Source organism: Felis catus, chromosome B2 (genome assembly GCF_018350175.1).
Source record: "Felis catus isolate Fca126 chromosome B2, F.catus_Fca126_mat1.0, whole genome shotgun sequence".
NCBI classification, from domain to species: Eukaryota; Metazoa; Chordata; class Mammalia; order Carnivora; family Felidae; genus Felis; species Felis catus.
In genome coordinates, this window is record NC_058372.1 from 63,725,215 (window position 1) to 63,752,453 (window position 27,239).

General features: G+C 35.6%; 1 protein-coding gene across 8 annotated transcripts in view; it reads left to right on the forward strand.

The window, feature by feature from the left end:
* The window catches only part of SMAP1 (small ArfGAP 1), a 279,736-nt gene that overhangs the window by 121,512 nt on the left and 130,985 nt on the right, over positions 1-27,239 (forward strand). For 6 of the 8 annotated variants that reach the window (XM_045057719.1, XM_045057720.1, XM_019830821.3 and 3 more), the window contains 2 exons: positions 1,459-1,592; positions 25,706-25,791. In XM_045057719.1, coding sequence (XP_044913654.1) covers positions 1,459-1,592; positions 25,706-25,791 — 220 coding nt within the window. Of the gene's footprint in view, positions 1-1,456; positions 1,593-17,694; positions 17,816-25,705; positions 25,792-27,239 lie in introns of those variants that run through there. The other 2 variants (XM_045057721.1, XM_019830820.3) reach the window with 2 other exon arrangements.

Sequence of the window (27,239 nt, forward strand, 5' to 3'; positions counted from 1 at the left end):
TCCTAGATGTTTCTCAGGTTGTAGGTATCATTTCTGAAATTTAAAAGCAGGATATTTTGGCATAAATTGTACATGCGTAAACTACCTCTTAAGGAATTTTCGAGAGGAATGTGTGTAGTTTTACTGCATTGTAATTACTGAGTTTGGTGTTATTTTGTAGATTTAACTCTCACCTTTAGATAAAAAGTATGCACTTAAAACAGAAGTGTAATGTTTTAAAAAGCTTGGTTTTTATTGATACCTCTTACTGTATATAGTTTTTTCATAATCAAGTGATTTATAAAAATCAATTAAGTATATGTTTCTGAATAGTTGACATAATTGCCAGATACTACTTTTATTTTTCCATTTTTACTTTAATTATATAAGCAATATATGAAAATAATCATAAGTATATTTAAAATTATTGAGAAAATACATTCAAAGATATAAAGAATAGTATAGCTAGGGCTTTGTATTCTTGTATCCTTAATGTAAATTTCTGTACAATTTTTTTCAGAATTTTTTAACCATGATCCAAAGAACTAATATTTCTTAACATACCTTAGTACATATATAACCTTTCTTAAATCAGGGTTATATTTGGGATTTATCCATTTTATAGACTTCTTGAGGCAGATGTTATTGTCCCTCATTCTTTCTAACAGTTGATTAAAAAGTTTTCCCAATGTGTTGAATGTAAAATGGGGGTTGTTGTAGTTTTAAAGGGCATTTTCCCTAACTGCTAGTGAGATCATGCATATTTTTATATGTTTATTGTCCATATATTTCTTCTTATGTGAATTACCCATTCATATCTTTTTGTATGTTTTTCTTTTATGTTGGTTGTCTATTTCTTACTAATTTCGACATTTCATTGAAAACTCCTTAATTTATATTTGTCGGCAGCCTTTTTTTTTTTTAGTGTGTGTGTGTGTGTGTGTGTGTGTGTGTGTGTGTGAGAGAGAGAGAGAGAGAGAGAGAGAGAGAGAGAGAGAGAACAAGCTGGGAGGGCCAGAGAGAGAGAGTAAAAACAAGCTGGGAGGGCCAGAGAGAGAGGGGGGCAAAGGATCTGAAGCAGGCTCTGTGCTGACAGCAGAGAGCCTAGTGTGGGCTTGAACTCACAAACTGTGAGATCATGACCCGAGCAATACTTTACACACTTAATAAAGAACTTACTTTATACTGTGGGACATTACTGGTCCTGGTTTAACTATGCTAGTGAAAACACTATTCACATAAATTAGTTTTAAATTCTTAGGTTTGGGAAAGTTTCTAGAAAAGCAAAGTTAGTAAACTCATTAAGGTTCTTGAAGGTTGATTTATAACCTTGCTGCCAGTGCCATTGTAAACTTTGAGCATGTAGAATTTTGTAAGGCTCCATTGTAATTGTATAAAAATCAGAGTGTCTCACTTAAATGCTGTCATAATATTTATTTTAGTTTTTAATATTTATCTTTGTTTTTTCTCCTTAATTAGGTCCTCGATGGGCTTCCTGGAATATTGGTGTGTTTATTTGCATCAGATGTGCTGGAATCCATAGAAATCTTGGGGTTCATATATCCAGGGTCAAGTCAGTCAACTTAGACCAATGGACACCAGAACAGATACAGGTAAACATTTCCTTCCTGAGAGATTATTTAAAATATTTAAAATGAGGGGTGCCTGAGTGACTCAGTTGGTTAAGTGTCAGACTTCGGCTCAGGTCATGATCTCCAGGTTCTGTGCTGACAGCTCAGAGCCTGGAGCCTGCTTCAGATTCTGTGTCTCCCTCTCTCTCTGCCCCTCCTCTGCTTGCACTGTCTCTCTCTCTCAAAAATAAATAAGCATTAAAATTTTTTAAAAAAAATATTTAAAATGAATTTAAAATCTTTAATCCTTCTTATATCCAAGGATTAACATTGCAAAGTAGTATGCGCCACATATACAATTTGGATGTTACTTGAATTGTCCACTCACAAATGTTTATTTCTTTTTGGGTATGTAGTGAACTCAGTTTTTAGTCTATTCTTACCTAAAATGTTGATTTTGAAGTCTTTAAAAAATGAATTCCTTTTCTTTGTGTTGATGAAATTAGCTGGTATAATTCCATACTCTGTTTTGTTATTCTGTCAGTAGAGGGAGCCTGGGTAAAGATAAAGAATAAACCACCTCTTGCCTAAGAACTGACTTGAAAGATTTCCCTTCTGTACAGAAATGTTCTTGATTTTCAAACAGGGCCCAATAGTTGGAAGATAGCCCAGTTAGCAAATGTTCTAATGACTGATTTGGATTGTTTTGAGTGGTTTAGCATTGTTAGAGATAAATCTGTAATTTGAAGGGCTTGCCATTTTTATAGTGTGACAGTCTTAAATTCTCAAAATCTTTCTAATACTTAAGGATAACTGTTAAAATAAAAATATTTATTTCTACTGGTTTTAATTTGTAATTCACAGTGAATTTATACTACTTTTTCTTATACCCTTTTTGAACTAGCCAAATATACAAATATATATTGTTGAACTTCAGTGATACTCCTACATGCCTCCAATCAGAAAACACCAAAAAGAACACAAAAATTGGCACGGATAGGGTGAGGTAAGGGTGAAAGAATAGAATACAATACTGAGGGGAGTAGATCATATAAAAAAATAAAGATTTGGTTAAAAAAAGTAAAACTTTTGTACTAAAGACCTGTTTATGCCAAAGTATATTCTAGATAGAACCAAGATTTAAATATTTAAAAGAAATTAAATCTTAGAAGTATTTGGAAAAAATAACAGATCTTTAGGCTGTAAAGTCAAACAATTCATTTAGTTCACTCTTAAGGTTTTGAGGTTTTTGCTGGCTAGGGCATAAAGGAAATATGACACTTTATGTATTTTCATGATCCTTGAGGAGAAAAATTATTTGTTCTATCAAGGAAGCATAGCTTTTTGAACATTGCATATAAGGCACTGTTCTTGATAGCATCTCTATAGTAACTTTGGTAACAGATTTCAAATGTTTTTTCTTAAGTTGTCTTCAAGAAAATGTGAAGTGTAGCTTGAAAATGCAACTTGGTGTTTGTATTGGTTTATGGAGGTACAAAACATTCAAGACCCAAGGTATATTGCCTTTTAATGGTTCATTTCACACTAAGGATAAAACATGAAATCCATGGACAATTCAGTTCTCCAGAAATAATATTTGTCTCAAGTAAGCTGCTAAAAGGGGTTGAATGGCAGTTTATTTGAGGTAGACAGCTGTTCTTTTCCTGTAGCTTAGAGCAGAACTTCCCAGTCAGAGGGCTACAGTTCACTCATTTTCTGTGGAATAAGTTACCGTTAACAACAGCAAGATACTGAATTATTAAAAATGGAAGGCTTTTGAAAACAATTATTAAGTAATACACAATTTTTGAAATTGTATTTGGACACAATTTGAATGGTTTTCAACTGTCAGTTTCTTGAAATAAGAATTATTCTTTTGGAATGCAAGACTTTCGTGGAGTATCACCAGAGAATGCTCTGTATGACTTCATATACCACACTGCTCCTCTTAAAGATCAGATCTTCTGTGATAAGAAATAAGGTTAGGATGCGCTCAATTAAAAATTAAATAAGTAGACAATGAAGTTTTAGTTTTAAAAAAAAGTATGGAGAAAAAAGTATAGAGAAGGTTAATCACACAGACAAATGAGCATGACATCTAATATTCTTGTGGTGGGCCTTGTAAGTACTTGTTCTTTAAAAATCATTCTGGGACTGCTGTTCTATAAAAATCCCCCAAGGTTCCATTCTGCAGAGCACAACCTTTATCTTAACCTAGAAAATTTTAAGGCAACTGATTCTAAAAAGGCAGTAGAACAAAGTGATTTAGAAAGTTGTCTCTAGATAGTTAGGTTGCCACAGTTAGACCTGGATGAGCTTGACAGGATACTTCACCTCAGGGTGCCTCAGTTTCTTCATTTATGAAATGGAATAGTGAGAGTATCTACTTCTGTAGGTTGTTGTGAGGATCAAATAAGTTAATATGAGGAAAACATTTAGAACAGCACTTGATACATTTTAAATACTCGATGTTAGCTTATCAGTTATTAGTAGTATTCATTCATTTGTTCATTAGGTAAAACCCTCAGTACTGCTGCCTTGAATATCTTTCTGATCCACGCAACATAGCTTCTTAGTAAATCCACTGTGATGAATTGGTTGTTAAATGTACTACTGAGTAAATAAATAAATTGACTCGTGTGGTATTATTGAGTATAAATTACTTTTTTGAGAATATTTGTGAAGTATAATTAATTCATTTTTAGTAATATTGCATGTTAAGGCATTTTGAGATGATTAGGTGATCATATTGGTTGTCTGTTGAGGTTGCTCCTATTCAAATATAAGTTTATCCTTTTGCCTGTAATGGTAGGTATGTTCCATTTAATCCACTTCTATTTATACCTATGCATTTTATTTTTTTACTTAAAAAATTGAAGTATAATTATAGAGACAATAATTTACAGATATAAGTGAGTTTTATGTGTCTTGGCAAATGTCTATACTGTGTCACCAACACCCCAATGAAGATATACAGAGCATTTCCATTATCCTAGAGAATTTACTTGTGCCAATTTAGGGGCAACTACTACATTGACGTCTGTACCTTTAGGTTGCTACACGCTGAGATTTTTATCTTTTGGATAAGGAAGAGTGAAGATCACAGTGTGTTTTAGTGTTCCTTATTCATATGACATTTTATAAGAATTTCTTTGATTTAAAAAAGAAACAAAACTTGGGAGATTATTATTTGTAGAGAGAATTACTCTACTGCATATAGTTCTACCCTGTGTCTTCCCTTACCACCCCCCTGCCCCGCCAACATTTCATGAAAATTATGCTTCTAGTTTTCAAAGATGGTACTTAGTTTTGGGTAGTTATATATATTTTTAGATCTTTAATAGTAAATGTGGAAACATGATTTAATCTCTGAGCCCAGTCAGACTATAAGTAAAAATGTTCTTTTTTGTATCTCTGTAAAATGTAACTACGTAATAAGTTTTGCTTCAAAGCTTCTTATCAACTGATATTATACGTATACCATATTTATGTCAGTTTTTTATATACATGTTGTGACTGTGTGAACCAAGTTTTAGGACATCTATCATATATCATAGCTGTGTTAAAATAGCTATATGCTTATTTTTGAAAGAAAATAATTTATCTACCAAAACTTATTTTGATTTTTATTAGCATGGAAATAGAGTTACTCACCTTACATTTTAATCAAAATTCTTTTTTGAAATGCGGTTCATGGTCAGATTAAATGTCTTTAATTTTGAGTTTATTTTCAGGCACTTTTCAAATTTTTGGAAAGGACTATGCACTTTTATAAATACCTTTTTTAAAAAAAAATTTTTAATGTTTATTTATTTTTGACAGAGAGAGAGAGAGACAGAACATGAGCAGGGGAGGGGCAGAGAGAGAGGGAGACACAGAATCCGAAGCAGGCTGTAGGCTCTGAGCTGTCAGCACAGAGCCCGACGCAGGGCTCGAACTCACAGACTATGAAATCATGACCTGAGCTGAAGTCGGATGCTCAACCAACTGAGCCACCCAGACACCCTTACAGCCTTTACTCTTTATTATGTACTGGTTAACCCCAAGTATTACCATTTTCCTACATTATTTAAATTTTTTAATTATTCATTTTTCAGTGCCTTATTGAAGGAGTTAAGAATACCTTATTTTTATTACAGAGGAACATTACTTGTGCTCTTGTTTCTTAGCTTACTTTGTGCAGAGTCTTGTAAATGGTACTAATGAAACATCTTAGTGAGATTTTGTCCCTATTGCAAAGTATACTCCATATATTTGGTATTTATCGTGATAACATTTGGACCACTTTTAATACTTTATCTGTAAATCTTTTAGTAATATTCTCTCTCAGGTTGTTTACTACTGACTAGTGTCATTTACTGGTATGGTACTTAGTATTTTCTTGGGAACACCAAGGCCACACAACTGAAATTTATCGTTTATAAAGTATATCATGGGGAACTTGACATTTGAAATTGCCAGTCTCCATAGATACATGATTTATCCTTAGTGAACTTGCCTTCGACATTTGTAGGCATTTTTACCCCATCTTAATATCTTTACCATTTTTACTTTAGCTTTGACTATATTTCGGCTGGAAGGAAAGGTCTTTATTTTTTAAATGTTTTATTTATTTTTGAGAGAGAGAGAGAGAGAGAGCGAGCAATTGCAGAATGTGAGGGGGGAAGGGCAGAGAGAGAGGGAAACACAGAATCTGTAGCAGGCTCCAGGCTCCGTGCTGTCAGCACAGAGCCTGACCCGGGGCTCGAACCCATGGACAGTGAGATCGTGACTTGGGCTGAAGTGGGAGGCTTAACCGATTAAGCCACTCACGGGCCCTGAAGGAAAGGTCTTTAAATCCAACTGTTTTCACATCGTTGTTTCCGATTGTAACAAAAGAATAGAAGCTTTCTTTCCTCTCATTCCATCCAACCCTAGTGTTTTTGCTTTGACTTGCAGCTTTTTGTTTTCTTGTTTTAGGGACAGAATAGTAGGGGGTTGGCTGCTAGTTTCTGCCTTTATTTTCATTTGCAGCTTTCCTTCCTGCTTTTCCACCTAAGAATTATACTTATTTGGAGGCATATTTAAATTCTTTCTTTTTCTTTGAAATGTATTACTCACACCCTTCTGCCATAAAAAAGTCTTCCTAAAATACCATCTTCCCCTCAACACACAGCTCTTGGCTTGTTCAGCCACTGAACATTTATTAAGTACTCACAGTGTGCCAGGCACTGTATTCTAGTGACTAGCTCTAATCTTCCTTTAGCAGTTGAATTTCTCAAGCAAGATCTTTACCCACTATTTCATTTCTTTACCTTACTTCTACTTCTTTTAACTCATTTCTAGTCCCATCATTCTGCTAAGTATGTACTCCTAGAGAATACTAGTTTACCCCTAATGGCCAAATCCAACTCTCCTCCCTACTCCTTGGTCTTCCTGCTTCACTTGATACTACCCCCTGCCTTCTTGAACCTTTTTCTTTGTAAAAGAAGTTGAAGTTCCTATTCTACATCTTTTATTTGGTTTATTTAGTCTCCTTTTTTTTTTTTTTATGTTGTTGTTGTTGTTGTTGTTGTTGTTGTTTTTTTTCTTACTATTTCTTTTTCTGTTTTTTTTCCCCCTTTTGGACATTTTCTACAGTTTTGTCTTTAGCCCTATTGTTCTTTAGTCTTTCTCCATAGGATAACCCATTTACTCTCACGGATTCACCTGTTATTTTTTTATGTAGATGGTTCTCCCCTGTCTTTCCAGTTAGTGACTTCTATAGTGAATGTCAGTTATTTTTTACATTGCCTGTTAGAGACCTTTGGTATTCATGGATTTATCATTCTTAAGAAGCCTTGGATATCTTTGATATGAAGTGATTGGTAACTTTCCCAGGCATCCATTTTAATTGTATTAATTGTATGTTCTATGAGGCTGGAGTTGGCCAATTCAGTTGATTCCATAGCACTGGAATTTCACATGGCTTTACATATCTGTTCATCTTTGTGTATTAAGTAATTCTTGTGACATAATTAACAATTTTGTTGCTTTATGAAAAATGCTTTGCTATGAAACAAAGGAAGCTGGCTATTAATGCGATGATAGAAATGAAGAGAAATGAATAGATATGACCAGGCATTTTTTTTTTTTGTCAGATAACATTATGTGTTTGAGTAGAATAAAGAACAGAATATCAAAATTAACTGTTGCTCTATAGCAGTATCAATAAAACCTCTATATGTTTCATATGGAAACAGGAAAAAAAGATTTATGAAATTGTTTCGGTGTTTCAATGTAGGAAATTTTGGCTACAGTCATAGTTATCAATGGGTAGCATTTATAAATGTTAAGATTGGAAGATGCCTACGAATCAGCAGCTTGACACATTTAAAATTTAAATAATAATCTGGTTGTTCAGACTGGTTTCTTACTGTCATTATTCTGATTAATCTTAAAAGCTTGTGGTGTCCTTTGGTTCTTCTCTCTTTTGTGTGCCTCTATGTTCCATCAGTTCTTAATTCTTTTGTTGCTTCTGTTGCTTTCCATTCTCATTTCTCCTGCAATGTCCACAGCTCTAGCTTATTCCTGATCTTCCTATTCACTGTCACCTCCCCATCACTTTTACCTACCACATTCAGAATAATCTTTCTGGAACATTGCTTTGGTCATTTGACTTCTCTTCTGAGAGATTTGTATTGGTTCTCCTCTGAGAATCATAAAAGTTTTATTTTCCTTAAATTGGTAATCATATACTTCTGCCATCTGGCTTCATTGTGTGTCTGTGACCTTACTCCAGATGCTCGACAGCAGATCTCTTTGGCTGTGTAGAGACAGCTGTTCCAGTTGAATTCTTCTGGTGGTGTGTATGTTTGTTTTTTGTTTTGGTTCTGCTGTTGTTGGAAATGTTTTTTGCATATTCCTTTTTTCAAACCAAATCTCCATTCTTTAAAACCCAATAAATCCCTACTGTAATAAAGCTTCTACTAAATATGACTTGTGCCTAATTATCTACTACCATATATTGTTATTTACCTTTGTGCATGTCTGTTGGGTTAATTGTAACCTTCCAGTAGTTAGAAACTGTATCGTATGTGTATTTGTAGTCCTTGTGATGGCCTCCAGAATGCTGGGAACACAGTATGTGCTTAATTTTTGTAATGGCACACTGAGAACAATCTTTGGTTTGATATAATTCTGTGAGATAATGTTTGCTATAGTTAGCACTGAATGGGGTAAATGGAGAAAATGAAAAAAAAATCAAGCATATGCTCTCAATTTGTCCTATATTATTTATACAGTCTCTCTCTTTTTTTTTTTTCATTACCTCTGTCCTTTTCTTCCCATGTTCCTATATACTTTTAAATTCTCCACATACAGTAGCTGTAGGGAGTATAACTTAAGCTAGTGTGTGGAAGTTCCAAGGTAATATATGCAGGTACTTGAAAGGCAGTACTTTCTAGTATTTCAGGCCATCCAAAACTGAAACTGATTGCCTTGAAAAGTAATGATTTTGCCATTACTGGAATGGTTTGTGCAGAGGCTGGGCAACCACTTGGAAATCTGTAGCTGGGATTCAAGCACTGAATGGGCAAATGAGAAATAATTTAGATGACGCTGAAGTCTCTTCCATTCTTGATCTTGAGATTCTTTGATTGTATGTTCAGTCTCTTTGGTTACCACAGAAATTGAAATAACACTTTAATTATTTGCGTTTGAATAAGAATGGTATATTACAGTTAGAGATGTGATTCAACTTTTTCCTAAAAGTCAAATTCTACCTTCGAGGATAAAAATTCCTGCACTCTGGGATAAATCATAAGAAGGTGGAATGATTCTCAGATTAAGTCAGAAAGAAAAGTTCCAGAAGTGTTTTGAACAAACAGTTTTGTTCTTTATGCTTTCATAAGGAAAAAAATCACTAGCTAAATGGATATAGATTTCTATTTTAACCTTGTTATTCTTAGAAATACCTGCTATCAGGTAACTTGGTAGCTTTTAGTTTAATTTAGTAATAGATGTGTGATAGTATTGACCTGCTTGTCTTAATTAATTAATTAATATTTTATTTTTTAATCTTTATTTTTTTTACATTGTAATATCATTTATTTTTTTTCAATATGAAATTTATTGTCAAATTGGTTTCCATACAACACCCAGTGCTCAGCCCAAAAGGTGCCCTCCTCAATACCCATCACCCGCTCTCTCCTACCTCCCACCCCCCATCAACCCTCAGTTTGTTTCAGTTTTTAAGAGTCTCTTAGGCTTTGGCTCTCTCCCTAACTTCTTTTTTTTTTTTCCTTCCCCTCGCCATAGACTTCTGTTAAGTTTCTCAGGATCCACATAAGAGTGAAAACATATGGTATCTGTCTTTCTCTGTATGACTTATTTCACTTACCATAACACTCTCCAGTTCCATCCACGTTGCTAAAAAGGGCCATATTTCATTCTTTCTCATTGCCACATAGTATTCCATTGTGTATATAAACCACAATTTTTTTTTAATATATGAAATTTATTGTCAAATTGGTTTCCATACAACACCCAGTGCTCATCCCAAAAGATGCCGTCTTCAATGTCCCTCACCTACCCTTCCCTCCCTCCCACCTCCCCCCCCCCCCCCACCCCCTGGTCAACCCTCAGTTTGTTCTCAGTTTTTTTAAGAGTATCTTATGCTTTGGCTCTCTCCCACTCTAACCTAATTTTTTTTTTTTTCCTTCCCCTCCCCCATGGGTTTCTGTTAAGTTTCTAAGGATCCACATAAGAGTGAAAACATGGTATCTGTCTTTCTCTGTATGGCTTATTTCACTTACCATACCACTCTCCAGTTTCATCCACGTTGCTACAAAGGGCCATGTTTCATTCCTTCTCATTGCCACGTAGTACTCCATTGTGTATATAAACCACAATTTCTTTATCCATTCATCAGTTGATGGACATATAGGCTTTTTCCACAATTTGGCTATTGTTGAGAGTGCTGCTATAAACATTGGGGTACAAGTGCCCCTATGCATCAGTACTCCTGTATCCCTTGGGTAAATTCCTAGCAGTGCTATTGCTGTGTCATAGGGTAGGTCTACTTTTAATTTTTTAAGGAACCTCCACACTGTTTTCCAGAGCGGCTGCACCAGTTTGCATTCCCACCAACAGTGCAAGAAGGTTCCCGTTTCTCCACATCCTCTCCAACATCTATAGTCTCCTGATTTGTTCATTTTGGCCACTCTGACTGGTGTGAGGTGATATCTGAGTGTGGTTTTGATTTGTATTTCCCTGATGAGGAGCGACATTGAGCATCTTTTCATGTGCCTGTTGGCCATCTGGCTGTCTTCTTTAGAGAAGTGTCTATTCATGTTTTCTGCCCATTTCTTCCCTGGATTACTTGTGTTTTGGGTGTGGAGTTTGGTGAGCTCTTTATAGATTTTGGATACTAGCCCTTTGTCTGATACGTCATTTGCAAATATCTTTTCCCATTCCGTCGGTTGCCCTTTAGTTTTGTTGGTTGTTTCCTTTGCTGTGCAGAAGGTTTTTATCTTCATGAGGTCCCAATAGTTCATTTTTTGCTTTTAATTCCCTTGCCTTTGGGGATGTGTCAAGTAAGAAATTGCTGCGGCTGAGGTCAGAGAGGTTTTTTCCTGCTTTCTCCTCTAGGGTTTTGATGGTTTCCTGTCTCACATTCAGGTCCTTTATCCATTTTGATATCCATTTTGTTTTTGTGAATGGTGTAAGAAAGTGGTCTAGTTTCATTCTTCTGCATGTTGCTGTCCAGTTCTCCCAGCAGCATTTGTTAAAGAGGCTGTCTTTTTTCCATTGGATACTCTTTCCTGCTTTGTCAAAGATTAGTTGGCCATACTTTTGTGGGTCTGGTTCTGGGGTTTCTATTCTATTCCATTAGTCTATGTGTCTGTTTTTGTGCCAATACCATGCTGTCTTGATGATTACAGCTTTGTAGTAGATGCTAAAGTCTGGGATTGTGATGCCTCCTGCTTTGGTCTTCTTCAAAATTACTTGGCTATTCGGGGCCTTTTGTGGTTCCATAAGAATTTTAGGATTGCTTGATCTAGCTTCGAGAAGAATGCTGGTGCAATTTTGATTGGGATTGCATTGAATGTGTAGATAGCTTTAAGTAGTATTGACATTTTAACAATATTTATTCTTCCAACCCATGAGCACAGAATGTTTTTCCATTTCTTTTTTTTATTTTAAAGTATTCTTTTTTTTTTTCAACGTTTATTTATTTTTGGGACAGAGAGAGACACAGCATGAATGGGGGAGGGGCAGAGAGAGAGGGAGACACAGAGTCGGAAACAGGCTCCAGGCTCTGAGCCATCAGCCCAGAGCCTGACGCGGGGCTGGAACTCACGGACCGCGAGATCGTGACCTGGCTGAAGTCGGACGCTTAACCGACTGCGCCACCCAGGCGCCCCATGTTTTTCCATTTCTTTATATCTTCTTCAATTTCCTTCATAAGCTTTCTATAGTTTTCATCATACAGATCTTTTACATCTTTGGTTAGGTTTATTCCTAGGTATTTTATGCTTCTTGGTGCAATTGTGAATGGAATCAGTTTTCTTTATTTGTCTTTCTGTTGCTTCATTGTTAGTGTATAAGAATGCAACTGATTTCTGTACATTGATTTTGTATCGTGCAACTTTGCTGAATTCATGTATCAGTTCTAGCAGACTTTTGGTGGAGTCTATTGGATTTTCCATGTATAATATCATGTCATATTTTATTTATTTTTGATAGAGGGAGACAGAGCACAAGTTGGGGAGGGGCAGAGAAGGAAGGAGACACAGAATCTGAAGCAGGCTCCAGGCTCTGAGCTGTCAGCACAGAGCCCCATGCAGGGCTCGAACTCACAACCTGGGAGATCATGACCTGATGAAGTGACTGAGCCACCCAGGCACCCTTGCTTGTGTTAATTTAAACTTTTGATCTTTCTTAGAAAAAAATTGTCCTTAGTAAGTTAAAATTATAGATTTTCCGTAATACTCATCAGTAAGCTGTATTGTGTTCTGTGGCCTCAGGTTGAATTCCTAATCAGTCTAAATACAGTGAGAATAGGTGAAAGAGAATTGGTAGGTATTTAAATATTTCTCTGTATGTAAAAAAGTAATTAAAATTACAGGTACTTCCTTTGTTTTGTTTTTTAAATTTATTTGTTTTGAGAGACATAATGAGCAGGGGAGGGGCAGAAGGAGAGGGAGAGAGAGAATCCCAAGCAGGCTCTGCACTTGATATGGAAAAATTATAAGATGGCCGACAGGACTGATGGGGGAATTCCAGTCCCCACCCAAAGACTCTCCTTCTTGGTTCTTTTCCTGCCCCTGCTTGCCTCGGGCACCAAAATGTGCCACTAATGCAGGAAGTAACAGACTATATATTAATTGCCCGCCATGCTTATGCTCTGGGCTCAGACCTCTGGAGAGTGATCTCCTCTCAGCCGGCCCCTGTGAAATAAACCTCCTGCCTTCCAAGATCAACGAGTGCCTTGGTTCTTCCGCGGGGTGATCCAGAGTAGGTTCCGTTAACACTCTGACAACACAAGTCCAACTTGAGGCTTGATTTCACCAACTGAACCTTGAGATCATAACCTGAGCTGAAATCAAGAGACGGATGCTTAACCAACTGAGCTACTAAGGCACACATAAAATTATAGGCACTTGTTATATTGGTCATATTGTGCTCATGTTCAACAGTAAAATTGGGATGTAAAGGATTATAAAGAGTAGGGGATGAAAGTGGCCAAATAGATTGAAGAAGTTTTCTCCTTTTTGACCCTCTGACACAGTATATTTCATTTAATGTTATGATACGTTTTATACTTTAAAAGCATGTTTGTGTAATAAGATTGCAGTTGATAGAAGTACAGCATTCCTGTGAGGTATCTCTGCCATCTTTAAAAAAGAAAACTGGAGCTAGAATATTGATAGGCAATTGAATATTGATAGGCAGCAAATTCAACTTGAATTGTGCAGTTGTGCAGGTTTGTTTTAATTTATAACACCATTTTTAAGTCATTAAAGGAAGGTGAGATAAGTTACTATGTTTTCCATGGGAATTCTGCAGAGGAGCAAGATGCATTACATAAAATACAATATTATTAATTTTACCTGTTTTTATTTTTGTTAATGAGACTAAATGAAAATTTAAAAGGATAAGACTTACTTGCTCAGATTATCTTTTTGTTGCACAGCGGTGGTATACATGTAAGATAGTTGTTATGCATTGGTGTGTAGCCACTGCAGCCTTCCTGTGCTTAATGTTTGCGTGGTATGTCTTCTTTTGTGCTTTTATGTTTAACTGATCTATATTGTTAAATATAAATAGGTTTCCTTTAGACAAGAAATGCCCTGGGGTATGCTCTTCCAGTATGCAGTTTCACCTTTTTTTTTTTTTTTTTTATTTCAATGACTTAAAAAAAATTTTTTTTTAACATTTATTTACTTTTGAGAGACAGAACACAATTGGGGGAGGGGCAGAGAGAGAATGAGACACAGAATCTGAAGCAGGCTGTAGGCTCTGAGCTGTCAGCACAGAGCCAGAAGAGGGGCTCAAACTCACAAACCATGAGATCATGACCTGAACCGAAGTTGGACACTTAACCCACTGAGCCACCCAGGGGCCCCTTACAGTGACTTTTTAAAATTAGTTTTTCAGTGTTCTGTCTCCTTGTTTGAGTATTTTTCTTCAGTGACTCTCTTACACGTATGTTGGATCAGGGTGCCTAGGTGGCTCAGTCGGTTGAGCGTCCGACTTTGGCTCCGGTCATGATCTCCAGGTTCTGTGCTGACAGCTCAGAGCCTGGAGCCTGCTTCAGATTCTGTCTCTCTTTCTCTCTGCCCCTCCCCCCACTCGTGGTCTGTCTGTCTCTCTCTCTCTCAAAAAATAAATAAAACATTTAAAAAAAAAGTTAACATGTGTGTCAGATCTTGATTGCTTAACTCCAGTATTCATCACTTTCTCTTGGATTCTTCTCATTACTTTTTTTTTTTTTTTATTAAACTTTTTTTCCTTTTTCCTCTCTAGTTTTTATCGGCCATTATTTGTTGTGTTTATTTGTTCTCATGTTCCATTTATTTCATATTCATTTCTGAAATATTTTCCTTTTATTTCTAATTCCTGTTTTTATTTTAATTCTGATATTTTGAATTTCTGATTTAGTTCTTTCATAACTTCACATGTCTTTTAACTCATTTTACATGTTCTTTCATATCCTGCATGTTTTTTGGCTTGTTTTGTGTTAGTAGGTGTACAGTGTTGATCTGTTTTCTGAGTGTATTTGTTCTAGTGTAGATTCGTTGTAGAGATGTTATTCTGCTTCTTATTCTCTTTTTCTTCTGATAACTGTATGAGATTTGACCTTGATTCTTTTCTGTTGATCATTTTTATGTAGTATTGGCTTTCTTTACTTTTAAAAGGAATTGAATTTTTTTTTTAATGTTTTTATTTTTGAGACAGAGCATGAGCACAGGAGGGGCAGAGAGAGAGGGAGACACAGAATCTGAAGCAGGCTTCAGGCTCTGACCTGTCAGCACAGAGCCCAATGTGGGGCTCGAACTCACGGACTGTGAGATCATGACCTGAGCTGAAGTTGGACGCTTAACCGACTGAGCCACTCAGGCGCTCCACTTTTAAAAGGAATTGAGATTCAAGATAGCTTTTCTAACTGCACAGACCTCTCTTCATTGGTTTTTGTGTAATGTTTAAAAATAAGGCTACTTGTTTTCTGAGATTTTTTTTTTTGCTCTGTTCCCTTTTCCCACTTTTATCTCAAGCTTTTCTTCTTTTATTTCCATTTTTTTAGTCCATTTCAATTTTGAATCCTTTCCCAGGACTTTCTCCTCAGGGTGGGGCTCTCTTCTAGAAGGGAAATTTGGTGGTTATGTCATGAGAATTCATAGGGGCTAGATTGTTTCCCCCCATTTCAAGCTTATTGTAGACCTTTTGCACATATTTGCTATTGGATTGGGTAAAACTCCTTTACAGTTTCATGTGCATTCTTCAGACTGGTTCACTGTAATTTCCAGTTTGTATGTCTTCACTGTTTTAGTGTTCTGTTTCCAGATCCACTCAGCTCCCCATTAGTGGCAGACATCTTGCAGGGCAGTGGTTGTTAGTGCCTTGTCTCTACCAGATAGTGTTATCGGGTTTGTGGTGATACTCTATCACCAGGTTTTGTTGTAAATATTTTCCATGGGTTTTTGGTTTTTCTGTCTAGTTATTCTTTTTTTGTTGTTTGTTTTTGGTGAGAAGCTTCTGGGAGCTTTAAAACTGTGAGAATTACAGAATTCCTATGACAAGCAATATTTTATAGAATAAAATTCCAGGTTAATAAAGCTAATTTGAAGAGCTCCATGATTTCACTACATCTGGCCTGCTATGTATTAGAACATTATTTAATCTCTCCACGTTTTGACCCATGGCCTCATGTGCATTCTTTTAAAGTTGATTGAGATTCACTTGTATTGATTCCCTGCCAGGATCATGAAATGTGTCCTCAAAGAAGAGCCGAGCAAGGGGGCAGCTTACAGTGTTCGGTTTATGTGTTGCCTGTATGTGCAAAGTGAGATGAAGAAAGAAATGTGATACTGTCTGCAACAAAATTTAATCTGTGAAGTTTAATAAGAGGTTTGCATTTTTAAACAATACATTTGAGAAAAAGTCACATGTATTCTGAATTTGTGCAAGATTATGCCCTGTATTTTCCTCTTGATTTTTAAATTGATTTTGAGGTTTTAAGGTTAAAAAGTCAGTAGTAGTTTTAGAATTATCTTCCTAGTAACTGTCTGTAGTTCTTTGGGTCGAAGCAGTGAACAAGATATTACTTAGATATTAGACATTACTAAGATATTACTTAGTGCAAGTCTTCATCAATTCAACTCTGTTCATTTTACAGTGCCTAGTCTAGATAGAACAGAGAGTAGAACTAAAGGAATACTAAACTATTTGAAGAAAAAGGCTTGTATCTCCATATAGAGTGCTATATTTGGTAGGAAATTGTTATGTGGCAGTGAATGAATATCTGTATGAATAGATCATTTTAAAACATTGTTATTATTCATTGCATATAATATTTTAGAGGTGTAGTCACTGCTCTTCCTTGCTTTGTGTGACTATAATAATGATAGAAGATGGCAGACATAAGTCAGGCTGGGACTCTGTAGACCTGGGTTCTAGTTTTGGCTTTGTTAACTAAATGGTGGGTAATCTTTAGAAAATCACTTAGTAGTGACTCCTTTCTCTTTAAAAAAAAAAAAAATCATCAGTATCCAGTGCTATGCTAAGTTCTAAACATATTTTAAGGATGTCTCATTGCTATTTTTATAGTGACCTTTATTTGTTTATGAATTTCTGGAAGCATATTACAGAGTACACAGGGTCTCCTGGGCAGAAAGATGGAGAAAGCATGTTGTATTTGAGAAAGTGAAGTAGTTTCCTGTGACCAGAGTATTGGGTACTGTTATATATGTCATAGGAGATGAAGGCAAAAGTTTCAGTGGGGAGTTAGTTGGTTTGGTCTTGATCTTATCACTGATAGGGGGAAGGGATAGGGATACATCAGGGAATTCTTAAAATATAAATTGAAGAGTGATGTTTAATGGTATGTTCCATTTAAGAACCTACATCTGATGGACTTGTTCCTGCAATGGCCAAGGCAGTGAGTGACTAGATCTTGAACTAAATTGGTGGTAATGGGGGAGGGAGGGGAAGGCTGTAACAAATAAAAAAGAGTTAGAGTCACTAAGGCTTCTGACAGAAGAGGGGAGAGTCCAGGATGATTCTTGAGCTGGGCCTTAAGTACCTAGGATGAAAGTAGTGGTTTATTCCTAGACTTCAAATGGTATGGATTTCATAGTAAGTACAGATTACTAAAGACTGTGATGTAAAGCTTTTCCAACTTTGTTATAATGGTGTTTAATTTTATTGCTTTAAAAAATACATTCTCTGAATTTGTAAGAACTAGCAAATGAAAATTGGTACTCTAATTCCACATCATCATTTAAAATTTTCAATTTTTAAATATGTGTGGTTTACTTACTTTGTACCTAGAAACAACAATTAAAACAGAAAGAGAACAATTCCCCTAAAACACAATTTTATGAAACCTGGAGGAATGGACTCTGTATTAAATATTTACAAAGAGTTCCTGAGACCAAAAATGGTGGCCCTTCTTTTCCAGCAGCTGGAATCCAAAAGATCTTGAAACCAGTCCTGAAAAGCTTGCTCCTATGCAAGAAATCCTGGTGGCTTTTGAGAGGAAGATAGAGAACTATTCTGGAAAATTTCAAGTGGTAGTAGAGGTGAGTCACTGACATGAAGAATTTATCCAGGGACTACAAATACTCATTTCCTCTTTTTTTATTAACGTTAAAAATATATATATACATTCAGATAAGGCAGTTTGAAAATCTTAGTCTTTGTGTTCTGAAAACTTTAATGAATAGAATATAGAACAAGTAGTATTCCCTTGCTCACATAAAATTATATATATGTTGAAATTTTAAGAAGCAAAAGCAGATACATTCAATGATTTAATCTTTAGCAACAGTTCTGTTTCTTTAAGAAGATGATACTGAGAAAAGGTATCATAAGTAAATCATAACCAAATCACAAGTATATTTATACTTAGAGCGTAGGATATACTTGCATGGGATTCTTAAAAATGTATTAATTTCATTTGGTTCATAACCTCTTTGATCACTAGAACACTTTGTTTTCCTAGTAGGAGTGGATGCTCTCATTCATGCTGCTTGGATACCCTAGCTAAGCTTCTCTGAATAATATTTTATTTAGAAACAATGCAGGATTAATGTAGCCCCCTTCAAATTATTCATTGTTTTGGGGAATGAGAATTATATGGACATGGCACAAACTTCAAAGGGTACAAAGTGTGTAAAAGTAGTTTTCCTCTCGTTTCTATTCCTCAGTCATCCAGTTTTCCTCTGTAGGAACAACCGTATTTATTAGTTTGTTGTGTAGTTTTCCTGAAGTATTTTATGCATCTATATAAACATCTAGGTAGTACACATTTTTAGCTGTTTTCATATCTTACACAATAACCTTTAATCTTGTAGGTGAGACTCTTCCCCACCCCTCAGAAAATTCAGAAGAGTTTTAATTTATATCGCTTTACCTTTCTTCCTCTAGATTTGGTGTAGACATGTAGCACCTTTCCATTACACACTAACTTGTAAGATTGTATTGATTATTTTAATATTTTGCATTTTTGCCACTGGGATTTTAGAAGATCCAGTTGACACATTGTAACCTTATCATTTGAAATAGAGCAATTAGCAATCTTAGTCCTTTGTTTTGTAGCTGCTGTTCTTTTCTCCACTTATTCCATTTTTTTTAAAGTAGCCAGTAAACTCCAAAAGGCCAGTCAGTACACACATAAATATTTATGAAAACTATGCAGGGAGCTTCCTGTATTAATACATTAGTGTGAATTCTAGCTTAACTATAAATGGCTTTTGACCTGGTAATTCTTAGTATCTGAGGGAGAAAGTGCAGGAAACATAGGGACAGATAGGAGGTAGGTTGAGAAAAGAGAAAGAATGCACAAGGTGAAAGAGAGGGGATGTTCAAAGAGCTATAGTTCTTAAACACAGCCAGTGAACCTGGACTTGACTGTTTTTGGCTTTAGGTGAGCTAACAACAGATAGAAGTCATACCCTGAAGTAGTTGTATCACTTAGTTGGATTCCAGAGTGCTCTGCTTTCCAATATTTTGGAAGACTGAAGAAAGGAAAAAAATTAGCAACTTTTATTCTTAGGAGAATGAATCATTAACTTGGAATTTTAGGTGGCCTGTCATTTATCTTGCCGTTTACTATTATTTCCTGATATTGATAAAGATGTGGAGGCACATTTTGTTTGTCTGTTCCTGTTACTTCTTACCTTCACACTTATTTATAATTTATTGTCAAGGTAGCTAAGATATAATTTATTGTCAAGGTAGCTAAGATACAATGTGTACAGTGTGCTCTTGGGTTTCAGTGATAGATTCTCATGATTCATCCCTTACAAGCAACACCCAGTGCTCATCCCAACAAGTGCCCTCCTCAGTGCCTATCACCCGTTTTCCCCTCTCCCCCACTTCTCCTCATCAACTGTCAGTTTGTTCTCTGTATTTAAGAGTCTCTTATGGTTTGTCTCCCTCTCTGTTTGAAACTATTTTTTCTCCTTCCCTTCCCCCATGATCTTCTGTTAAGTTTCTCAAGTTCCATGTATGAATGAAAACGTATGATATCTGTCTTTCTCTAACTTATGTCACTGAGTGTAATACCCTCCATTTCGATCCACCTTGTTGCAAATGGCAAGAGTTTATTCTTTCTTATTGCCAAGTGTGTGTGTGTATGTGTATACACACCACATCTTCTTTATTCATTCATCAGTTGATGGACATTTGGGCTCTTTCCATAATTTGGCTGTTGTTGATAGCGCTGCTATAAACATTGGGGTACATGTGCCCCTATGAATCAGCACCCTTGTATCCTTTGGATAAATTCCTATTGGTGCTATTGCCGGGTCATAGGGTAGGTCTATTTTTAATTTTTTGAGGAACCTCCACACTGTATCTAGAGTGGCTGCATCTGTTGTTTCCTGAGTTGTTAATTTTAGCCACTCTGATGGTGTGAGGTGGTATCTCAATGTGGTTCTGATTTGTAAGAAATAGTGATTTTTTTTTAAAAAACGTTTTTACAGTAGTGTTACATAAAAATAAAATTTCCTAGTACATTTGTTTGCCTACTCCTTGACTCTGCTTATTGTCCTTATATCTATTCCTGCTTGTTATATTTGTTAACTTTTCCAGTTATTTTTATTTTTTATCAAAGTACAGTTGACATATAGTGTTACATTAATTTCAGGGGTATAGCATAGTGATTTGACAGCTCTGTAAGTTATGCAGTGCTCACTGCAAACGGAGATACCATGTGTTACAAGTTTACTTTTTGTATGTTTTGTTTACTAAATTATACAAATCCCATAAGTAAATGCCAATTTAAACTTTAAATTGACAACCTCAGTTTACTTCAGTCTCTGTAAAACATAAAAAAACTTAGAACTCTTTTGGAATATAGATTTTTATTGTTTTTAGTGCAAAAACTAGGATTGGGTGAAATGTTTTCTACTTAGAAAGTTTCAGAAATAGAAAATTTTATCTATGTTAGATTGTGAAGAAGTATGTTAGCCTGTAGATGTTTTTCAGCATTCCAGTTCAAACAGTAATTTTTGAAATTGAATCTCAGATAACTTGTGAGTCTTTGGGTAGGTGGTGTTCTTTGTATTGGCTTATATGGAGAAACTGAAAACAAAGATTATAGATTGGCAAAGACAAAATACTTTTAATAGTAGGTTTTGAGTTTTATTTATTTTAGGGGGGGAGGGACAGAGAGAGAGGGAAAGAGAATCGCAACCAGGCTCTGCACTGTAAGTGCGGAGCCCGATGCGGGGTTTGAACTCATGAACTGTTAAGATCATGACCTGAGCTGAAATCAGGAGTTGGACACTTAACCAACTGAGCCACCCAGGAGCCCCTGAGATTCTTAAGTGGGATTTATTATACTATTTTCAGGTGAAACCTTCCTTTGCAATGATAATGGTAGTGATTTTGAATGAAGATTATTTAAGCAAAAAGTACAATATAAAATTCATCTTTCTAGAAACATACGGTGTATAAAATGAGGACATATTGAATTTCAAATGAATAGTAAATAACGTTAATTTTTAAATATATACTATCTAAATGGCGTTTATCATAACTGTGAAAAACACATTTAACTTACTCTTCAATATATATATTTTTGAAAGTAATAATGCATATTGACTTTTTGTTTAATATATTCTTATAATCATTTCTTTGTCAAGAATTTCAGTATATTTTCTGCCCCCTTGATATTTGACTTTTTTAAAAATCAATATTGAGGCAAAAATAGTTTATTAAGTAAATACCTACTTAAAAATATTTTTAAGGCACCTGAGTGGCTCAGTTGTTAAGCATCTGACATCAGCTCAGGTCATGATCTCACAGTTCATGGGTTCGAGTCCCATGTGAGCATCAGGTGAGCAGAGCCCCGCTTCTGCTGAGCTTGAGCCCTGCTTTGGATAAAACTTGAGCCCCGGGTAAGCTTCACTTCTCTCTGTCTCTGTTTCTGTCTCTGTCCTCCCTTTCCCCCCTCTCTCTCTCTCCCCCCTTTCCTCCCTCTCTCTCTCTCTCTCTCTCTCTCTCTCTCTCTCTCCCTTCTCCCCCCCTTCTCTCCCTCTCCTTCTCTCCCTCTCTCTTTCCCTCCCTTCCTCCCTCCCTCCCTCCCTCTTTCTCTCTCCCTCTCTCTGCCCCTTGCTCACTTGCTCCCTCTCTCTCTCTCTCTCTCTCTCTCTCAAAAAACTTTTTTAACCAAACTTGTAGAAAATTTGATTTAAATAATTAAGAGTCCTCTTCTTCCATTTTTCATGTTTGAAATGTGCAAGAGAGAGAGAAGGAATGACAGAATTACATGCTTTCTGTAAAGCCAAAGAATTTTCAAATTTGGTAAATTTAAAAATTTTTAATGGTCTATTTGGCATCCTTACAAGTATTCCTCCTTTTGGAGAAGTGAAAGTACATTTGGAAGTTTAAGTTTTTCAGGATGGTGTATAGTATTAGATCTGGCTTGATTGGAAACTACATGGTAGAAGTTAAGGTAGCTAGTTCATTAACCATAACTTAATTCTCATTGTAGTTAAATAATAAAATATTATTATTATTATTTATTATTTTTTTAAAGAAGTGTATGCCCTTTATCATCCCTCCTTTCCCCTTTTTTGCAACCAATCCACTCATTTCAGCTCTGGGATACTGAATCATAAATTGCCAAAGAATAAGCAACTAAAATTTTGCTTTCTACCAGTACATTTTGCTAAAGCTTTTTGGTTGAGAGAACCCAAAAGAAAAGCAGTAATGGGGCGCCTGGGTGGCGCAGTCGGTTAAGCATCCGACTTCAGCCAGGTCACGATCTCGCGGTCCGGGAGTTTGAGCCCCGCATCAGGCTCTGGGGCTGATGGCTCAGAGCCTGGAGCCTGTTTCTGATTCTGTGTCTCCCTCTCTCTCTGTGCCTCCCCCGTTCATGCTCTGTCTCTCTCTGTCCCAAAAATAAATAAACGTTGAAAAAAAAATTTTAAAAAAAAGCAGTAATATTTTAATAACAGGAATGATGTCTTAATAATGGAGGCAATACCTAAAGTATTTTTCTATCTTGTGGTGAAATTTCCTGGACACTTATTTCAGTTAGCTGGTGCCTGGTGGTAAGGATTTTCAGCCTTGTAACTGATTCATTGTATTACTCAGTAGAGAAATCATATAACCTCTTTGTGCCTCAGTTTCTTTATCTGTAAAATGAAAACTGAGCTCTAAAGCAAAGAGCTTGGTGTTTGTAAGTCTTGCAGGATGTAGTCCCCAGTTCCATTGGATATAGCCTGAGATATCAAAACTACTACTGATGGCTGATGTTTCTATCAGGAGTTGAATACTCGTGGCGACTAATAATCTTGGGTCTGTTACTTAACGTCTTGCCACTTCTGTTTCCTTTCCTGCCAAAGTAGGGTAATAATGTCTAAATCAGGGTTTTTGGAAATTTAAAATGGCGTATATATGTATATATATATGCAATTTCTATAATATGTATACAATTTATAATATATATAATTTATGTATAAAAATAAAGTATTGAGGCTAAAGCTCGTTATTGTAGTTCTTAGGCTATTTTCATTATTTTCTTCTGATTACTAGACACAGTTTGCTCTTTAGGACCAATAGAATAAATTTTCATAAGTCCTCTATATGGCCCTTAAATGTAGTGTTTTGAAACTGCAGACAGCTAGTTTGTACCATATTCGTATCAACTCCCCCAATGCCAGCTCCTGTTGTTTTTTCCCCTTGCTTTAACCATCTCCAAATTGCTTAACCTTTTCATTTTCACTGATCCTTTTGTTGCTGACCTTTCTTTCTCACTACTCTGTTCTACTTTTTAGAAACCTAGAAACTATCTGAGCCACTAATATCTTCTTACAAAATGATCTTTCTACATCTGTGATGTCATTGAATCCTTGTTTCTTCTAATCCCAACTAACATATACACCGCATGCACCTGTACCCTTTCACACTTTTGGCCGTGGTCTTCTATAGAAATGGCTCATTATTTCACATTACTTGTCCCTTTCAGATTTTTATATCTTGTTTTTTCTCACCTGCGTCCCTAGAACAACATTAAATAATTTGGTGTAATATACATATATGCCTTGTTCCTAATTACTTTTTATTTTGTCAAAATTTTAATAACCTATATTAAATAAAGAGAATATTTTATATAAAATGTGTACAATCATATTCACTGAAAGTAAGATATTTCTATAAAAAGCATCTCTATTTTATGGACTAATAAGAAAAAAACTATAATTTACAAGACACCATCAGTTTTAAGATGTATTTCATTTCATTAATGTTGAAATATGAAGAAAAATGTAACAGGATCAATGAGATACGACATATATAGTAGATACTGTTTTTAATCTTACTAAATTTTTTGTTAGAATTTCCATGTGTTCTTGTTTGCTTGATGGAAACTTTTAAATTTTCTTACTTTCATAGTTTCTGTGAGTTACTTTTTGCTTTATTGCAGATATTGTGAAAAGTATGAGACAATTTTTCTTGCTTTAGTTCTTCCTAAATGTTTAATGCCTTTATGATTACATAACTTGGATCACCTTTACTTAATAAATTCCCACCATGACACAAAGATGAAACATCATTTGAATACTTGAGAGGGCAAACATTTTTTCTTTCAAGAAGAGAGAGCTATACGAAAAGTTTCTAAGCTTTTCTCCCCCCACACAAATTTACATGTTAGCTCTCCTCATATTCATGCTAGTATATGTCATGATGTAATAGAGCCTCTGACCTTGTACTGTCAGTTCACTTTACACAGTTTTCCCCCTTACCTTATATACCTTTGTTTTTATTTTGTGTTAGCTATATAAAAAAAACTCATTTCTTTTTCAGTTTTTCTATCCATTATATTTCCCAGCCCCCTATTAATTACTTCACTTTCTTATGATCTCTCTTATTATCTTGTTTACTCTGAGAGAGTATGTTGAGGTGGGTGGGATAGGTATCCAGAAATGAGTGTATATTAGTATTTTGCATACCTTACAACTCAGTTGGGATAAAAAAAGTCACTGTATTTTTTTATTTGAAGGAAGATGGTTCTGTGTCCACTTGAGGGCTACAACTCAAGGTCGATGTCTGGAAATCTGTTAGACCTCGGCTGTCTTCTTGGAGATGTGGAGTGTGTCTAGGAGATCAGAAGGAAAAAGAAGGGATTATACAAACTGATCTTTCTACCAATTAAAACATTTTAAGGAACCCAAGCTCTATGTAAATGATGTAAAATAGTAATAGAATAATATTTTGTTTGTAAATGTTTAGTTTCTAATGTAATAGAATGTCCAGGAAGTATTGTTTGGCTAATCCTTACTCACAGAGGATACTGAAACTTAGTTAAACTGGTTGAAGTGATTGTCAGATTATTTTATGCCTCCTGAGTAGTTCTTATTTTTGGGGCTTGTAGATTTTAGGGAGACTTTGGGCCATCACGTGCAGGTTTTTTGTAGGGAGGGGATCCATAGCTTTCAGCAGAATCTTAAAGAGGTTAACCCCAAGGAAATAAACCCTCTTTAGAGTTTTAGGTTAGCACTATTTCTTTTTTATCTACTCTCCATTGTGATTCTGATTGTAAATCATGAAAACTCAGGAGTATTTTGAAACTCAAAACAAAGAAAATTTGGTCTTGAGCTGTTACCGTTGGAATTGGCAGTGTTGTTCAAGTGGTGTATTTAAAACAATAATAAAACTGCCCATGAACTACCAGGAAATTACTTTTAGGAAGATGGTATTATTTTCACAGAAAAAGACATTAGAAAACTATGGGTCCACATAAGTTGAGTAAATGTGAGGAATTAAACATATACTTTGAACTTTAGTAATTTCATAGTTGTGATTTAAATTATTTTCCTTAGAAAATATATCCTGCAAATAATAAATGTTACCTGGTATTTGTTTGTATATATGTGTGTAGGTATGTATATGTATGTGTATATGGGAATTACTTTTTTTATATGAGTAATGAAAATACTTGATTTTTCTTTTTATTTTAGTGCATGCAAGATATGGGAAATACTAAAGCAAGACTACTCTATGAAGCCAATCTTCCAGAGAATTTTCGAAGACCACAGACAGATCAGTATCCTTTAAACTTTATTTATTGTGGGTTTAAAAAAAAATTAACTCATTTTTATACTTCATATTTTAACTGTATTTAGAAAGTTGTGAACTTTACCATGATGTTATTTATTTATTTATTTATTTATTTATTTATTTATTTATTTATTTAAAATATTTTGTTATGTATTTTGAAAGAGAGAAAGAGTGTGCACGCATGAGTTGGGGAGAAGGCAGAGAGGGAGAGAATCCCAAGCAGGCTCTGTACTGTCAGATCTTGGAGATCAGAGAGACCATGTAGAATAATACTAGTATAGCCTTGAAATGAGCAATGATGAAGTTATAAATTAGTGCATTAAGAATGGACAAGAAGGAATTGGGAAGATTGCAAAGAAATTGGGAAAGCAGGAGCAATTGGATTAGATTAAAACTGGCTCTGTTTCTGAAGAAGATACTGGGATGACCCCAGATATTAAAGCTTGCCTGAGGTTCTATGGTGAAGTAAAACATATTCCCAGACAGAAAGTATTCAGTACCAGATGAAGGTTGAAGAGTCAGAAAGGAAAGGTGATAAGCCATGCTTCATGGCTTTGGACAGGTTGAGGTGTCTGTTGGACATATACATGGAGATCCCCATTTAGCTGGAAACATGGGTCTGGACCTTAGAAGAAAGCAGGAAATTCAGTGCAGATTATAGAGTAATTTAGCATGTAGGTAATACAAAAGTGTTGAGTGAAGTTGTGTTTACCCGGGACAGTGGTCCTGTATTCTTTTTTGTGTGTTTTATTAAAAATCTTGGGAATGCTGTTTTCTTTCTCCTCTGAAAAATGGAGGCCTAGGGCAGAACCTTGGAATAGAACATGGCAGAAGGAAATAGAGTAGAGCAAAGAAGTAATTCCTGGGTTTTTACCAGTTGCTTGCTAGTTGTATTTATTTCTCTTCTCTTTGGTTCTCACCCCACAGGCTGAGTTGACGCTCAAATGGAAGAATTTTCTTTCTGTGGAAGTTTGTTTGTGTGTGTGTTGGGGTCAGTTTGGTTTGAGTTGTTTTTTTTGGACTTCTCTTGAAGATTACAGGGTAAATTCTTGAAGTTCTTGAAGTTTTTGGTAGTATCCTTCATTTGGTATCTTGTGGGTGAAAGTGGCTTCCAAGTTATTTAATATATCATCATGATTCTGTATTTTCAAAGAAGTCTTGAAGGTATTTCAGAAAGGACTGGATGTAGTTTTTTGGTATTCTCTTACATTGAACGGTTTTTTGTTTTTTTTTTTTTAGTTTATTTATTTTGAGAGTGAGAGAGAGGAGGGTAGGGGCAGAAAGAGAGGAGAGAGATGTGCAGAACCCAGTGTGGGGCTCATTCTCACGAACTGTGAGATCGTGACCTGAACCAAAATCAAGAGTTGGATGCCAGCTCCTGAGCCACCCAGGCACACCTCACATTGAAATGTTCTATCCACTGTTTCATATATG